Here is an 18,350-nt window from a genome sequence, read left to right on the forward strand (position 1 = left end):
ACCTGGTGTTTGAATGGGGTGAGCTATCTGCCTCTAATATCAGCCTCCTGTGTTGGACTAACCTTGAAATGTTCTTTTCACATAAATGAATTAAATATTGTAAATGTTTAACGGCAAATACACATTTATTTATACAGTTCTGTTCATCAATAGTAATAATTATGTTCAGTTCTCAAAGAAATACACCTCTTGCATGCATACGACCACCAAATGAACAGTTGGGAGTTGGGTCTACCCTGTTGCAAGACCTATTTCTGCAAGCCTTTCAGCAGTCTACACAACTTGGGCTTAATGAAGGCAGACGGCATAATGCTTTAGTCAATGCAGCACTGGCGAATTACGAGTTAAACAGACTATTGGTTTCAGCTTTAGGCTTGTCTTACGTTGAAAATGAAATGTGATGTATGTAGAAGTTGTACTTCTTATTTTGACCAATTTTCTCAGTTTCCCACCTGCAACTCTAAAGAAGCTATCCAGCAATAATAAATGTTTCACTTTTTCGTACCATTTAGTTAGTACACATTCTTTCATGCCTCAAAAAACCTGGTTATCTCAAGCCAATGTGCATCATAGGGCAGCCAACAAACTTAAGACAAGTGCTATCTTGCATTTAGAATTTCTTTAAAAAAAAAAATATTGTTGACAGTTCAGGTTGCACTAATCTTGAACCGTGTGTAATACGTATTTTGATGCCATGTTATCACTTACACTTTTCCCATGTTGGCAAACATATCTATTTAAAAGTATACTTGAAGTTTCCTCAACATTTATATTCTCTATATATTCAGTACTACCTTGTCAATCAAATTGAACTGGTTTATGCATCAGAGCATATACAAAACACAAATAGTACTTTCAATAACATGACAGCCAATAATACATTGTACTCTGTTGGGTGGCCTGATAATACATATCAATCTACCCAAATAAGTATATGTCACAGGTGCAGATGTGGCTGTGAACAGTGTGAACACTTGAACGTGTCTTGCTCCAGGTTAAATTTTAGAAGTTTGTATACTAACTTTTTTCAACAGGTGAGAAACAACATTTAAAACTTTCATTACATTTTTTTTATTTTGGCAGATGCCCCTATCTACATAGCTTACATTTACATATTAGCAGTTCATACAGCTATATATATTTGTGTATTTCACCTAAAGCACCTTTCTCAAAGGGAACACATCCCAGGTGCAAACCACCAACTTGCTAGTCACAAGGCAAGTTCCGTAACTACCGAAAATTGCCACCTTGGTTATTTCAGTGCACGTCCCAATTCATTCTTTTCAGTTATGACACTGAGATTAGCACAACATAATCCGCATTATGAAATAAAACCTCACATTTCACATCTGAGATGTATTAGACATTTGTCTCCAAAACCTTTCTACAGTCAAACAATCATTTTTATCCCTGATTTTTGCTTTTCTGTGGCTGGTTCAGGACAAGTCCTGCTAACATTTAGGGATGGGCGTTTGTGTAGACATTGTTAATTGTGCCAAATAGAAAAGGAACAAATAGCTTCTACAGTTTTAAGAGTTCCCATTGGAGACGATATGATATTGCAAAGCAGGGTGGGGGGGCACAGCCTCCCATCAGTAGATATCAGGACAGTCAGTATATTTCCTATCAAAGTACCCTCCTGTGTAGATCCAATCTTGTGAGCCGGTATACGGGTTAGTGCCTAGCTGGAACCACCTAGGAGGGGAAGGGAGGGAAAAAAAAAAAAAGTAATTTTATACAGGACTGTTCAGTACAACATGGTTATGCTGAAATTACACATGTAGTTTGTCTCATGTCAACCAAGAGGCGCACATGGTAGTCTCACCTTGTGGACCACTCCTGTTCTTCCTTAGCTCGCTCCTTACGAGCTGCTCTCTGCTTCTCCTCCAGCCTCTCCTTCTCTCTGCTAGCCACTTCTGTAGAAAACAAGCAGTTTGGCACCTAAGATTAAGTTCAAACATATCATGGACCAAAACTCATGAAGCTGGGGTTACTATATTTAGTGGCTAGTAAATCATTATCTCTGTGGTGTTCAGTTGTTTTAAAGTATGGAATGAGTACAACATGGGGGAACTTATAACTTATTACAGTAGGATATTTACAGGAAGAATTTTTGCCAGAATGCAAAATTTATTTTAAAGAATAATGAGAAAATTGTTACGAATGAAAGTGACGTTAATAAGAAAATGCTAACTAATAAATGTGATACTGGAAAGATGGACATGCTACATTAACATTCCTGTAGAAATGCACTTTCATTTACTTTTTCATTAAAGCAGCACTCAGTATTCAAATAAAAAAGATAAGGCAAGTAGCAGACAGTCATATGGAAAATTCACCCAGGAGCATCATCTCAAGAGTTGATGGTTCATGCTCAGCCTGAGTGTGTAAGTGACACAGCACTCATTTTTAGGAGGAATCCTTATATACAGGTTGATGCAATGACTAGTATGTGACACCTCAGGTGAAATCCCCTTGTTTAGTGGGTGTGGACACTGCATGAAAGAATGATACCCATGTTGCCATTCTCCATGGCCCTGATGTCAGGGCGAAAGCGGCAGTCAGTGGGTGCCAGGATCGCCTCCATCCCTGGCTCCAACTCATTCAAGGTGATGGCAAAGCTGGTGAAGTTGTACATCTTAGAAACAAAACAAAACAAGAACAAACAATTTCCTTCTTTGTTCCATGGATTAGTGTCTAAAATGGAGTGAAAAACCACTCACAGCATTTTCTGCAGTGTGAATGTTTAATAGGTATGTTACTTTTATTTTAAGATGTGAATACAATACAGACCGGTGTATATTTCAATTAAGTAACAATAATTATAATTCAGGGATCTAGAGTGCACACATATGTGCAACTACAAACACAGAGTGGAAAAAATGTGAAACAACATATGAATTACTAAAAAGTACATCTAAAAACTGTAAAGACAGCTACAGTGGTGAGTCATTAGCTGAATTCCAGTGTTTAATATGTGTCAGCTGTAAATAAGGTCTGGCCATCAGCACTTTCAAAAGTAACATGAGACCACTAGCAGCTTCAAAGAGGCCAAACAGTACCCAGACTGTAAGCACGATGGTCACAAAAACCTACTGAATGCCAAGGAAAATTATTCTAAACATCTTGACTGCATAATGCAAACAAAAAAAAAAAAAAACACTACAGTGGAAAAGAGGAATGGTGGTAAAAAGTCATAATTCATTGACAGTGATAGATGGGCACCGTACTGATCAGTACACCTCTTGCTCTAAATGGTAGGGGAAAAAAAACATGACAAGTTACCGGAATCAATGTTTTACAAATGAGACTTTGAGCTAAAATTATGTAAATATGCACATAACATCAAGGTCAGAAAGTATAAAGATAGATATTTCATGAAATACTTTAAGTTGCAACACAGCTAGAGCAGAATATCAAGACATCATTTGCAATTAAGCATCAACCATCCCCCTCAGTTTGCATATCCACTTACAGTAGGTATTTTTCATATAGTGATAAGAGTGCTGTTAAACAGGACACTATGTATTATGAACCATGTCATTTTCTATCTTAGCTTGAACTAGGACAGTAAGAATTACCCAGCTCTATAAACAGGTAAACTATTGTAAGCTTCTTAATATTTTAAGCAGCTTTAGAGATAAATGTCAGGTAAATGAATAAAAGTAATACTGTAGTTAGATTTACATTTATTTATTTAGCAGACACTTATCTCCAAAGCGACTTCCAACGAACTCTATGTAGTGTTATCAGCCCACATACCTTATTCACCAAGGTGACTACACTGCTAGATAACACTACTTACACTGGGTCACTCATCCATACATCCGTGGAACACACTCTCTCTCACTCACACACTATGGGAGAACCTGAACAGCATGTCTTTGGATTGTGGGAGGAAACCGGAGCACCCAGAGGAAACCCACACAGACATGGGGAGAACATGCAAACTCCTCGCAGACTGAGCAGGGATTGAACCCACGTCCTCTCATGCCACCCAGTTATTATATCTAACACTGAAATAGATTACATTCTGTCTGTAATTATCCCACGCGCCTTTCAAATGTGAGCCAGGACAACGCCATGTTTGCTAAGTACTTTGTTCAAGGGTACTATATCAAGAGAGGAGATTCGAACCTTGCAAAGCAAGCAACCACTGTGATACCTGCTATGTCATATTACCCAGTTACATTGAAAAGAAATATATTACAGTAGTGTATTACATTAAATATGCTAGCTAACATGAAATGTAATTACACCTTCCATATATGTGTGTGTGTGTGATGCGTGTGCATTCACCTGAGCAGAGTGTGCAGGTCGAGATGATACCCTCCAGAGCAGGGTGCTGCCAGGTATTACTGCCACAGTCTCCTGTACCTCCGGCATATCGTCAGCCTCGTCATTTTCTGCCCCAGCGCTCTCCTCCTGAGCACCAAAACCCAGAGCACATTGACTCACAGTGCTCTTATGACAGTTCACACAAAGGACAGCACACTCACACAAAGCCTATATCCTACTGCTGTAACAGCTGCTCACATACAGTAACAGGCCTGTTAAAACAACAATGTACTTCTTCCACTGTAATAAATTCAATTGTGCATAGAATAAAGCATTACCTGTAAAATATTAAGAGTAGTCAATCTAACATAAAATGCTCTATAGCTAGTAATGCTTTACTACAACATGCAGTCTAAAAAGCCAAAACTATTTCAGACTGCATGATTTTTACCTTACTGAATCATCACTGATTGTAACCCACACTGATAAAAAATGAAATTCCAGATTAATATGGTACATCAGTAATGTTGAACTTATTCAAAAAGAAAAATCCAATTTACCACTCATGTTTATAAAAATTAAATCAGATCAAATCTAATTAAATTAGAAAATTGTGTCAATTACTATTGTAAAATCACTGCCATTACAAGTACTTTATTGTAATTTCATAGTTTATCGTCATTTTCAGTTACAACACTAATGTAATTTTTTTTCAAACATCTATCAGTAAAAAGGCAACACTAACTGATAAAGTTTTTTCCCCCCCCCCCCTAGTATGCATGTGTGACATAACACATATACAAAATCTTGGGGAAAAAGGGGGGGGGGGGGTATAAAAAAAAAAAAAAAAAAAAAATCTCCCCCACCTGTTTTTGTTTCTTAGTGTCTGCTGCTCCCTTCTTCTCTGTCTTCCTGTTGACCTCGTACACCTGGGGATCTACGCTCCACATGCACTCCGTCCATTTCCCATAGATAACACATCGCTTCTTTTTACTGTCATAAAGAGGAAAATACTGTCTCAAGACAATACCACACCTTTATCCACTTAAGAGTTCAAGATGGTCTGCCCAGAGCCTCCGTGGCTACTGTTTTAGGAGCATCTCAGCTTTTGCAGTCTCTAGTTTAAGACCACACCAGACAGTGTGTGGCAAAATCATATGATAAACAGTAAGCAGACAAAACCAGAGGAGATTTAAAAATAATAATAAAATCCTCCTGCTCAACAGCTGAGCGAGGAATGTGATAAACAAAAATTATATTATTTAATCTTAAATGTCAATTTACAAGCTAATCTGTCAAAGTGAGCCTTCTGCAATGAAGCAGCTAGTTAAAAAATGAAAGCTGTGTGTTCTAGTGGTATTAACAGCATATTAAAAAAAAAAAAAAAAAAAAAAATTCTTTTAGCATGTGACTGTTCTCCCCACTTTCTCACCTCTTGTCCTGGATGTAGCCTTCTACTTTATGCAGCTCCTTGCCAAACATGCCACAAGGCTTGAAGTTCAGCACACACTTGTCACCAGTACTAGTGCAAAAAAAAGATAAAAATGTATGCTTTACTAATCTATTATCTCCTGGGGCATCCAGAAGTGTTGAAGATCATCATCTGATGCATGCCCCAGTGGGATGTGGCATTACACTGACATAGTGAAGTAAGGAATGAGTGCACCCTTGAGAAAAAGGTATTACTGAATATGACAGACCTCTAGGCTTCACATCTGTGTGAAATGGATAAGGCCCTCAGTTAACCAAGAAAAGCATGCAAACCAAATATTAGAACTATGACGCACAAACCTAATGTTTGTTTCTTCCAAGAGACACTTTACGATGCATTCATAACTCCAATGCTGATCACTGACTCAGGCTTGTGTGTGCAGAACAGGCCCTTCAGCATCAATCACAGTCTGAAAGCAACACGAGACACACCCTATGGGGGTACATTTGAGCCTAATGAAAAGTCTGTGTATTTACCTGTGATTGACTATTTCAACCGTTCCATACTGCTCTATCCACAGCTTCCCCAATATAACGTTGTGTACACAACAGAATGGGTTTGTCCACGTGTAGGCCTCTTTGTGCCTGGCAAGGGGTATGAAAGCAGAAATGACACTCACATACATACACACAGGCTTCACACAATGAACAAGTACTTCTCACAGTAACTCCATTGTCTTTGTCTTACTGAAGACTGCACAATAAAGTCAGATTATAAAATCAAATTATAAACATTATATGGAATTTTGAGATCATTAAGGCGCAGAACAAAGTTTAGCAAGCAGGCACGATTTTTACAGACACAAAAAAAAATGAACAAATTAAGGAAGGCTTCATGTTTATTTAATCCCTAACCACACAAATGTATTTTCTGCTTTTTCTTAATTCAAAAACTGGATTATCACAAATATATCCATACATTTAAATAATTATTTGCTGACACTTTTCTCTTAAGTGATGTACAATATTTTACCCATTCTGGGGTAAATTCCTTGATCATGTGTATTACAGCAGGAGTGGAGATTTGAGATTGGGCTCTTCAAGGCAGCAGCTCTTAACTTCTTCACTACTATTACACTTGTTATATAAATAGACACACCAACAAAAACACAGACAGACAGAGCTTACTTACTTGAGGAGCTCTAAAGTGATGGTCCCACGGGGCTCAGCCTCCACACTTTTTCCCCAAAACTTAAGCTTGGGGTAAATGGAGCCGTGAAACACAAAGTCTCCAGTAAGACACTCTGCGTAGAAGGCGCTAATTGGAGGGTGGTGACTGACCTGCTCCGAAATCAACCTGAAGCCCTGATCATCCCTGGGGATATTAGAGAACAAAATGCTTTCACTGATACCATTATGGACAATTAAGTCTTATTTCATGTTATAAACTCAAACTTTCACAGAGGTACACCTTTTGAAACTTAAAAAACATCTGAGATCAATGTACATTTTTGGCAACTTAAAAAAAAAAAAAAAAAAAGCACAAGGATTATTTTTATTTAACGTATTTATCACGGAAGAATTCAAGCAAATACCAAAAATTAAATGAAAAAGACTGTTGGGCATTACACAGACAGAGCATTCCCACCGTATGAGCTCAAAAGTCTCCCCCAGCAGCGGATTAAAAGGCTTTCCAGTTCTGTCCCATTGAGACGCTACAGCAGAGACAGTGAAAGCAGCTACAGCCTGTGGATGACCAGCAGATCAGGTTCATCACAAGTTATACAATAACAATATTAATTTACAAATGACATTAAGGCTACTCAGCTAAGGAGAATTCTGATACAGATGTACAACAAGCCTACAGAAAGTGACAGAAAATTTGAAAAACTGACTAAAACACACAGCAGAACCTCTCTCACATCTCTTGTGTTTCTCCGATACAACTACAAGGCACATGCAAATAAACAATGTGATCCCCTCATCGATTCCTTGTTTCAGCTAATCCTCGTTCCTCATTTTAACACGTCTTCTATTTTATCCAACAATATCCCACTTCTTTTGACCATGTTCAAAAAGAAAAAAAAAATTAATCACCATCTTTACATATAAATATAAATGCAGCAGAAACCACCTAAGAAACAAAGCTGTGCACAATCAATATTTTGTTGGCAGGAGAAAGGGAGGTGTGAGGTGTGAACCGTGTCTTCACCTGCATGCGGTCTATTGAGTCAGAGAGAGAGCAAGCCTTATGGATGAGGTATGTGTGTTCCATGTACTCCGTGATTCGCTGCAAGAAACTCAGAGGTTCATTGAACACTATAGGCATTGTGATCTTGGACAGCTCCTGCAGCACAGAACCAATTGGGGAAAAAAAATTAAAAAATTAATAGAAAAATTGTAATAATGTTCACAAGTTCAGCACAAGGGCACGTTACACATGTATGCTGCCATGTCACGATGTACTGTACTGATATCACCAAACAATTAGGAAGACAAGCATTATAAATTATGAACCTATGCTCTTCCTAAATTCAGCTCAGACATTTAAAATACCGTAAAAAGAAAATTACTTAACATTAACCAGAACTACACAACTTCAGTAAAATAGACTATTTTCATCTATATGGTAACAGAGGATCTAGTTCTTTCATTAGTACTGTTAACTACTTATTTTGTGGTAGTATTGTCAACTGTACTAAACTTGAATTTCATACTTTGTCTTAGCAAAATGCCTTAAATAGCCTCTGCCAACACCCTCAGTCACATATTTCTTGACAATACAACTTTTTAGCGATCAAACTAATTTTCACAATTTCTGCAACCAGAGTATAAAAATACCAGCCCTTACCAGTCCAATGCATTTCTTCAGTATTCCCCAAATACTGAAGTCATTACGGGAAAACATTGGTGCAGGTAAGGTCGTCCTGTAAGGATACCACATACAGAATGATAAAGGGATTATTCTATGATAGTGGAAATTACGCCACATTGAGGCCAAATATGAAAAAGAAGTGGACAGACGTGTGTAAAAGGAGAAGCTCCGCAGAGGAACAGCCAAAGCATAAAACACAAAGGATGGTCTAGCTGTCCCAGGATTGCAGACCTACCTGTGCTTCTTGATTCCATTCTCCTGCGGCGGCGTACCATTGTTTTTCTGATGGCAGTCAAACACAATCGCATCTTTAAAACTGGCCTCTGACGTGCCTTCACAGGACTCATCTGAGTCCAGGCCTGGGACAGACACCAAAAATGGAGACAATAAATATTAAAAGTTTCCTTAGCAAACTACTAAGGAGTTACATATGACATAAAACACTTAAGTGTCGTACATGTAATCACACATATTTCCCTTATATATGCAAATATGACTGAAGATCATTGCTGTGACAAGTAATGCACCTTTGTTTATAACACCTTTTCAGGAAGAAGTTTGGTTTGGATGATGCAACATTGGTTCTACCTATTTAAAGAAACATTCAGAAAACTGTCAAATAATAGACCGAGTACTAAAATGTCACAGGATGAATGACATTTCAGAGATGGAAGGGGTCCAACAATGAGTTACCTACTTACAAATAATTGCAGAGTAAATACAAAATGTTTTCTTTGTTGAAATGTGTATTCGACACATAACATCTAAAAAGCTAATTTCAAGTATTTTGTGTGCGCTGGCAATGTGCAGGCTTTAATAAAGTTCATTACTAGGAATTAATAGACTGCTGAATTATTAAAGCTTTCAGACAAAGATGTAAGGTGATACAGAAGAACAATACTCCTAGGAAATAAAATACCTAGACAAAACCTGATAAAGAAATTACACAATAGGTGCCCATTTAATCAACAAGTATTTTGTAACATTTTAGAAAAAAGACCCAGATAAGGTCAGTGGTCATCATCCTTCACTTTGCCATTCTTTCCTAATAAAGGTAGGATTTCTCATTCAAAAAAAAAAAAAAAAAAAAAAAAAGACAGTTTTTACTCAAAACCTTTCCCACTCTCCACATTACTGGATATTAAAAATAAAAAAATAAAAACACACAATTGATTCGACATATCTCAGAATTTCAAAGTTGACCCCAAACACGTTCACCGAGTGCCCCTGGAGAAACCTGAAGGAAATTGCTAGTGCTTTATCTGTACCATACTAAACCTTAGAGTATAATACATCACAAATTAAAAATTCATTATGTCAACAGAATTACACACACATCATCTGAACCGCTTGTCCCACACTTGGTCACGGGGGGAGCGGGTGCCTAACCCGGCAACACAGGACTCCAGGCCATCACAAGGCACCCCAAGCGGGACTCGAACCCCAGACCTACCAGAGAGCAGGACGAGGTCCAACCCACTGCGCTACCGCGCCCTCCCCCTCTACAGAATTAATGAAGTTTAAAATTCTGTAGAAATACACTTAAACTACAGTTTTACGTTAATATTTCTGTAAGAAAATAAATGGTAGGCCAACTTATTTGTATTATCAAATGTTACTGATAAACATTTTACTATACCTCTCTGAGGCTAACATTAAACCGACCTCCTTATCAGTCACGAGTCCAAGTATCCCTGTCATTATTAATCAGTTATTAAACCCTCACAGATGCCAGTACAACTAGAGTAAAGAAGTCAGAGTACACATTAGAAGAGGCAAAATGCAGAAAGGAACATTCTGACAATTATCTCATGACGACGATCTCTGCAGCTCACCTGTGACGGCATCGTAGAACTCATCCTCATTGTTCATTTTTCTCTACTGCCTTTTCTTTTCCAGGATTTCTAGTACATTGTCCTTCCTGTGATGCAGGGGGAGAGGTCACTTACACGTCAAGTTCCTCAGACACAGAAATGAGAAAAGTGAGCGGCCCTGACAGGACACATGTGCCCTCATCAGCATGTAAGATCAGAATGACAGATGCTCAGGTTTCCAGAGGCTGGGTCACTCGCTCACATGAATAATTTGTTTCAACTGACATTTAAAACATACTTGCAGAAGTGTGAACTCTGACCTTAATGGAAACTAAGGAATGACAGGAATACAACATTTGTATACCTAAATAAGACTGACATTTTATGCCTTAATTCTGTAATACGCTATATATGTGCTATAATGCTTTCAGAAAACTGGAACCTATGGGGTTTAAAGAGCATATAAGACAAATGATCTACAAAGAAGCGCATTATCAGTAAGGTCATTGGTATTCTGCAAAGTGCCATCCATACGCAACACTCATGACACATGATGATCTATGCTATACATGACAGAAAAATTAAAGAAATTTTTCTTTCTTTTGCCAGCATCTCCACCTCCTGCTGGACTAGATGTCTAAGGCAAGGGAACAAACAATTCTCTGAGGGTGTGTTCAACACTGTGCCGACTGCAGAGTACAATGGGGGTCTCAGAGGCCAATGCCTCCTGCTGTCAAGGTCATGCAGGGCTTCTGCAAGGTCAGACAGGAGGAGAGAGACTACTACCACCACCACAGCTTGCTCATCTGTCCCACATGGATCCAACTACATCCAACGATCTACCACATTACGTAGCTTCATGGGGTTGGCCTGCAGGCCCCACAATAAGACAATTCAGCATATGAATCTGTGCTTTTAATGAAGAAATCCTGTTTTTCTTAATCACCACAAAGCATATGGAGGAAAAAAAAAAGTCAAAGCACGCATTCCAAATTAGAACTCCAGGCTAAAAATTCAGGCAATGTTTCTGCCTCACAATGTACCCACAACATCCCATCTGCAGGAGACTGTGGAAGACAGAGGCTTCCATTTGCTGTTCTGGATAAAGTTTCTTTTATTTATAAGCTACACAGATAGCCTCATTCATTTCAGCTCCCGCCCCCCATGTTGACCTTCACCTTATGGATCGATTTTGCGTTGTCGCAGCGCGGGCGGGGACAGTGACCAGACTCCTTATCTACTCTGTACTTCCCTCCCTGCCCAGAGGCTGGGCATGGCACACACATGCACTTTGGACCCAACTGTAGCCTCTGACAGAAGGTGTTAGTCATCACAATGAGGGACACAGTCAGTTCACACCCAGGGAGAGGTGCAGGACACTACCATCAAATTACCAATTGTCTCTTACATCATAAGGTCCAAACACAAGACCCCAGTGGCAGAGAACCTGTAGTAAAATCAGTTACTGATAACTTTGCACTCACACAAAATACATGTGCAATAAAGTATTCCTGACAGCCTTCTGTAAAACAATGTGTTGGTGTTCAGTTTAACATATGCTGGGAGACCATTACAGGCAATATAGCTGGAATCTTTTTCAGCCCTCTGTACCATGCCAAATAGCCTATATTCATCAAAGGCAAAAGACAATGATATGACGACCACTTAGAAATCTAACAGAACTGACAATTCTACTGCAGTCTACAGTATCTATTGTAACAAGATTCAATCCATTTTTTTTATAAAAAAAAAAAAAAAAAAAAAAAACACAACAGATTAAGAGAAATGTTTGAGATATATACATACTTCCTTTTCTGATTTTTGTTAGCGATTGCATAAATTTTACTTTGTGGTGACTGGTAAGCTTATGTGGCAAGAGACTGAGCCTCAAGGTTAACACCCACAGCAATGCAGTCAGGAAGTACCAGAGTTGCTCCTTTTTTCTTCTGGTGGGGGTGAGTATTGAAGACCAGGCCTGGAAGTTGACAACACTCTTTGGAGGCCAACAAGCATCTTTAAATCCTTACATATATGCAGGATTAAGATTCATCCAGACCAAAATTCTAGTAACTATCCAATATTGGGTAAAGATGGGGTACTGGACAAAAATTATTTGAAGATCAAGGGTCTGTCACATAATACAGACAACAACGCTAGAGTTAATATGGGGAAACATCTTAAAGCAGAATACCTCTCGCCATTTCTTTCGGACACTTACATCTGCAATTAATTTTGTATGTGTGTCACTTCCTATTTTCCAGTGTTCTAAATACTAATTTTAAGAATTTTTTTCATAAATTACCATGCACAGAGTTTCAGGGGGTTTTGACTAAGTCTCACATATATAGCTGTGAACTCAAAAAAACCTATTGGCTATTATTGCACAAAACTGAAAAAGCACAGCAAACAGGACACGATACATAATATTCTCAAAACATTCAAATATGAAATATGTTTCAATGCAAATATAAAAACATACACAACTCCTAAAGTACACATATTGGAAGAAAGAATAGTGCTTCTTGTTACTAAGAGCTGCAGTCAGCAAATGAGTGTCACTGAAGTTCAGCTTTGTCAAAGATGTTTGAAACAGAAATTGAGTAGTCGAACCCTCCTTCAAGAAGAAAAACAAAGCAATTAAGTAAGAGCAGACAACACAAACCATATTCTACCAAACTCAGTCCCAACACCAGTTTCTTGGTAAGATTAATTCTTATGGATCCGTAACCTAAATCTAAAGTCAACACAAGACCACTGAGAAAGCTGTTGACTATGAGAGGTATGCACTTGCTGCCAGGCTCATGGACCTTCGTTTACTGTTCTCACCGATTCACACTCCGAGCAACATCCAGCCGGCTTCATGTCGAATGAATAGAAATCTCGTTTGGCGAGCTGAGTCACGATGAATGATAGACGAGTCAATGACAACAGGGAGAGTACCAAACACACCCAGTGGAGCCATTTATAAATAAGGCTGGGGCCCCATATTTGAGGGGTACAGACTCTGCAATAACCTTTACAACCTCACAAACAGTGAGCCTTTCATAGATTGCTCAGCAGATGACCATAACCAGGGCAACTAACATTTTGTGCTATTTTATAAAGTGCCCATTTAGAGTGAAGGATATTTATGGTATCAATTCAGACTTGCTAAACAGGCATATTTCACTTGGGATTACACATTGCAAATTTCCAGTGCAGCCCTACAAGTGGAATTCTACAGAGACTACAGGTTTCTAAATGAGATGAAACCATAGAATAAAAAACTTATACAGATTTTTAACTTGTCATGAATTCTTATGGTATTACCGTACAGAAATAATCTACATTCCTGAGAAAGGCCATCAAGAATTGGGCACACAAGCTGCAGTCTTTAGAGCTACTATAACTTTCTCATAGGAATATTTTTATTCTGCCTTGGATTTTTTTAAAATTAACTGTATTTCCAAGTTTGACTGAATCACTGGGCATGGTGAGACACGTGACTCTAAATTGCCCGTAGTGTGAAAAATTGTGTGTGGCTACCCTGGCATTCCATCCAGGGTGTATCCTGCCTAGCCTGAGTTTCTGGGTTCGACTCCAGATCACTGTGACAGTATGAGACTCTTACTTTTAAAAAAAGAATGTAAACAAAGACAATGATCAGAAACACCAGTCATGTTTTCAGTAAAGTATGTATGAACAATACAAATATCAATATCAGAATCATTGTACTAACAGTATTTACTGTAATTCTTATTATAGTCAGGGATTTGGGTGCCCATTACTGTACACTTGTCTTTGCCTGAAACACATTAATGTTGAAAAGACTGCACAGTTTTTCATATATATACCTGCTTAGCAAGTTTATGTGTTAGTTTTCAGTCAGTCTTAAACACTACCGGCTACTGTTAAATTAGTAACTGACAATGCCATGTTGTACTGTTATGAAAACAGATTTGCAATTTGCCACACTAAGATGGTCTGGACCACTTCACACACACACACTTTTACACAGAGGAATCCCATAAACGTCACCTTTGTTTTCACACAGAAGCAGGAGGCTGAAGCTGTGGGGTAAAAACTGTCCCGGGCAGAAACAAATGGACAAACAGCAGGGAATACATGATCGCACAGCAAGGCTATTTGACTTCAAACCTGACCATACACCTTGCCCGCGGTCAGGACACAAGTCTCACCGAGTCATCCAGCTCTCCACAATTAGCTTCTCTAGGAACAGAGCTTGATATGCTGTTTTCACATCACTTAGCCTGTCATTTCTCTTCTGAAACATAATATGATGACTGCAAAAATAATCTTTCATCACACCATTTAGAGAGGTCAAAGGGTACAGATTTAGAGAGGCCAAAGGTTGTACACAATTGTTAGCGTGTACTCTGACTTTCATTCTGTCCCTAATCTCAGACTCTTATTATTGTCACTGTTAATTAAACAAACACAGTGTTAAAGTCTACATGGTCCCTTGGACACAGCAGTGCTAAATATTAGTTAAAAATAAGGAATCACATTTTGCATGAATACATTTGTATTATGATGTTGTGTTTCTGGCAGAAACTAACAGGTAAATGACTGTGAAATTGTACAGCCAGGCAGGTAAACCAACCCGTGTGTTTACATTCATTAACGCATTTTTAGTGTGCGATAAAGGGACAGAAAAAGCATGTCCCTGCAGGACCACAGAAGGTCTGAGCTCAGAGCCACACAGGAATCAAACTGGAGAAGCGGTACAAAGGTCACACATACAGAAGTGGCCCACTGGATGGTACTGGCACCTCTATTCCTCAGCTGAGGGTTTGGATGCGGATTTGAGTTTTGTTCCAACTACGTTGTTCCATTTGGATGCTCTGCCCGTGTTCACACGGGTTTCACACACACACCCTAAAGATGCATTTCAGGTGAACTACTGAAACTACCAGAGGCGCAGGGGGTCTGGCCTGTGCCTGCTCTCTAGTGGGTCTGGGGTTCGAGTCCCGCTTGGGGTGCCCTGCGATGGACTGGCGTCCCGTCCTGGATGTGTCCCTTCCCCCTCCAGCCTTACGCCCTGTGTTGCCGGGTTAGGCTCCGGCTCACCGTGATCCTGCGTGGGATAAGCGGGGTCTGTCAATGTATATATGCATGTGCGTGTGTGTGCTGGGGGGGGGGGGGGGTCTTAAGAGCAATGTGACAAAAGTGATCATGGCACAAATGTTTATTACCCAAAAAAAAATTTCAGCTTGGTCTGAAAACAGTAACTAGTTGTTCTAAACGTGTAGAAAACTGGATAAAAAATCATGTATGACTTTTTGAAATGATGCAAGACGTGACAACCTGACTGTCTGATTATTATTATGATTGCGAACACAGAGTCGCTTTGTTTGGAGAAAGCGTCAGTAGGCTGAATAAGAAATATAAAAAGTAGTAACAATCTGACCTGTGACCTAACTAACTCCGTGTTCCACTCAGCGTCGCACCGGCGGACCGTAGAACCACCACAGATCACTGACAAACTGTATCTAGTACTTCTATTAGTTTAATGACGACTTATCTTCCTTACAGTTTTGTTCTAGAAGCGAACGTTACGAAGATGTCCACCGAGCGCCTCGGCCGCGGTCCGAATCACACACCACCAACCAGGCTTTCCTCCCGCATAGTCCACCGGCTTCTCGAGAGCGCAGGGAGGGACACACACCTGTCCTCATAAACACAGCGAAACGAACCGCTCGACGTGGCGAGCGGAGATGCAGATGGTTGAACCGGCATTATTAATCGCCCGGCGTGACCCTGGCCCAGCGGCACTGGCTGTGCAGGGAGAGAGGGAGGAGGAGCTCGTCCCTTCGCTTCGGAGCGCCGCCGCCTCCGCCAGCTCGTTCCGGCCGAGTCCGCCCGCCACCGACCGGGTTTTTCTACGCGCGCGCCGAACCCCTAACTAAGCCGCACACAGCGCGCGCTCGCCCGCTCGCGGTTACTGTTGCCGTTTCACACGCGACACACCGTCACGAGCACTCGGCGGACGCGGGCTCCTTCCTTCGTCAGCCCGTCCCTACATCTTTACCACAGTTGTGTTCAACTGCAAAAAAAGACACAGAGAGGAAACAAGCAACCCACTTCGCCCCAACCCGAAAGCTGCATCGTCACCGCTGCGTTCTCGGCGCTAAGAAAAGAGCGACCGAACCGACACGAACGCGTTTCTTTACCTGTGAGCTTCTGAAGTCCTGATCGCCTTTTTTTTTTTCTAATTCCTCCGACAGGACGACACCAGAGCTAGACGCCCGCGAGCTGACACAGAGGCGGAAGTGAGCAAAAAGGGGCGGGCTCACGAGCATCTCCGTGGACCAATTCCGTCCCGAATAGAACGACGCCTGACTCCCAGCCGAGGACGTCGCAGAGCTGGGCAGAAAAGAATGTGCGTTGATGGACATGACTCTTAACCAATCATAATACAGAATGGGTCACTGCGGTAATTTTATTGGTAAACGAATGAGCTGTGATGTCAATGTAGGCGGACTGCCTCGTTGTTGTTACAACAAGTGAAGGTACTTATAATTTATGTGGCCCTGGCACGCTTGCTAGGATTCTGGCAGACTTTGCTACTGTAAATTATTGTCAGACTAAGAAAAAAAAATCAGCATAACACGCGATGGTAGACGAAAGTTTTAATATTTCCTAAGCGTATGCATTGAAATCCGTCCGTGTATGTAAATTATAACTTATTAGAATTCAATGCTGTGTGACATGATGATGCGTGCTGATAATTTGAGATGATAAGTCAGTTGAACTTACTGAAAGTACATGGGGTCATTTACATTACCTACATTTACCTGCACATCACTGTGTGCTAATATGGTTTCTTTTGTATACCTTGCCTGCCTGGCTATCAGTCTTATTTGTAGTTTGTACTGCCAACAACACCCTTATGAGTCAAGGTCATCATGAAAGGTCAAAGTCCCACACTGACTGAAACACTCTGTGTGTGATGTGATTCTAGCTGCAGGTCATGAACCCCACACACTTTATCTGGCCTCCTGATCCACATGCCTTTACACACCCTGATTCCAGTAACTTGTCTTCAACATGTTATTTGTACCAGTTAATGCTCATATTAATAACAATAAGCTGTTAAACTGCATCGCAAAACAATGAGGTGGCATAAACCAGCAAAGAGTACAAATGTGATAAATGTTTTATTTTCATAAATTGCAGTTCAGGATTTGAAGCCTTACACAAAAATATTTTTGAGTTTATGCTAAATGGTGTTTCTAAAGAATAAATAGCAAGTGCTGCATTATTTATGGGAGTTGTGTTGGCCACCTGGTATTCTCTCCTTCATCAATAATTGAAGGTTTAATTGATTTAGTCACCGATATCCATATGAGTGTCCAACTGTTGACATGGAATTGTCACCTGATATGATATTGCCATAACTATGCCCTCTGTGCTAACCTGCAGTCTGCGGAAAGAAAGAAACATACTAGTGATACTGGACAAGTTAAAATGACCGTGTCTGTCCGTGTTTGGTGTGTGAGAGAGATACAAAAGAAAGAAAGAAACCATTGTTTAAATTTAAAAAAAAAAAAATTGTTACTAGAGGAGGTTGATGAGTTCTTGGCGTACTGTTTCTGCAGTGATTTGATGAGACAACGTTCTCCCCGATTCTCACCAATGAACTGAGCTTGAGCTCGGTCCAGTTTTGTCCTCATACATAGAATATAAACCTACTTGTGTGCCCACACTTTCGAGAAAGGAAAGGAAGGAGCTATATTAATAGAGTTGCCACAGAAAATAATTTACAACTATGTACAGAGAAAGTGTACACAATTATAGCCATTGTTACTGCAGCCTCATTTGAGCAGGTCATTGCAACCAAGAGCAACAGTGAACTTGCTCCAGAGAACAGTCTTCCATTGACAATTATGCACGGTAATTACACAGATTTCCAGTGCTTCTGAATGCTACGGAATTGCTTTGTTTCAGAT

The 18,350-nt window shown here is 40.0% G+C and overlaps 1 protein-coding gene across 1 annotated transcript; it reads right to left on the reverse strand.

The window, feature by feature from the left end:
- Positions 1–1,106: 1,106 nt before the first annotated feature.
- Positions 1,107–16,670, reverse strand: osbpl2b (oxysterol binding protein-like 2b). The gene is made up of 14 exons (XM_018737775.2): positions 16,572–16,670; positions 10,420–10,505; positions 8,820–8,943; positions 8,561–8,636; positions 7,922–8,056; positions 7,358–7,455; positions 6,902–7,084; positions 6,247–6,354; positions 5,711–5,800; positions 5,145–5,271; positions 4,300–4,425; positions 2,515–2,638; positions 1,826–1,916; positions 1,107–1,695 (listed from the first exon to the last, which is right to left on the reverse strand). Exons 2-14 carry the CDS (start codon positions 10,454–10,456, stop codon positions 1,593–1,595), a joined length of 1,422 nt encoding a protein of 473 aa, XP_018593291.1. The 5' UTR covers positions 10,457–10,505; positions 16,572–16,670; the 3' UTR covers positions 1,107–1,592.
- Positions 16,671–18,350: the final 1,680 nt, after the last annotated feature.

The sequence above is a fragment of the Scleropages formosus genome, chromosome 2 (assembly GCF_900964775.1).
Source record: "Scleropages formosus chromosome 2, fSclFor1.1, whole genome shotgun sequence".
NCBI classification, from domain to species: domain Eukaryota; kingdom Metazoa; phylum Chordata; class Actinopteri; order Osteoglossiformes; family Osteoglossidae; genus Scleropages; species Scleropages formosus.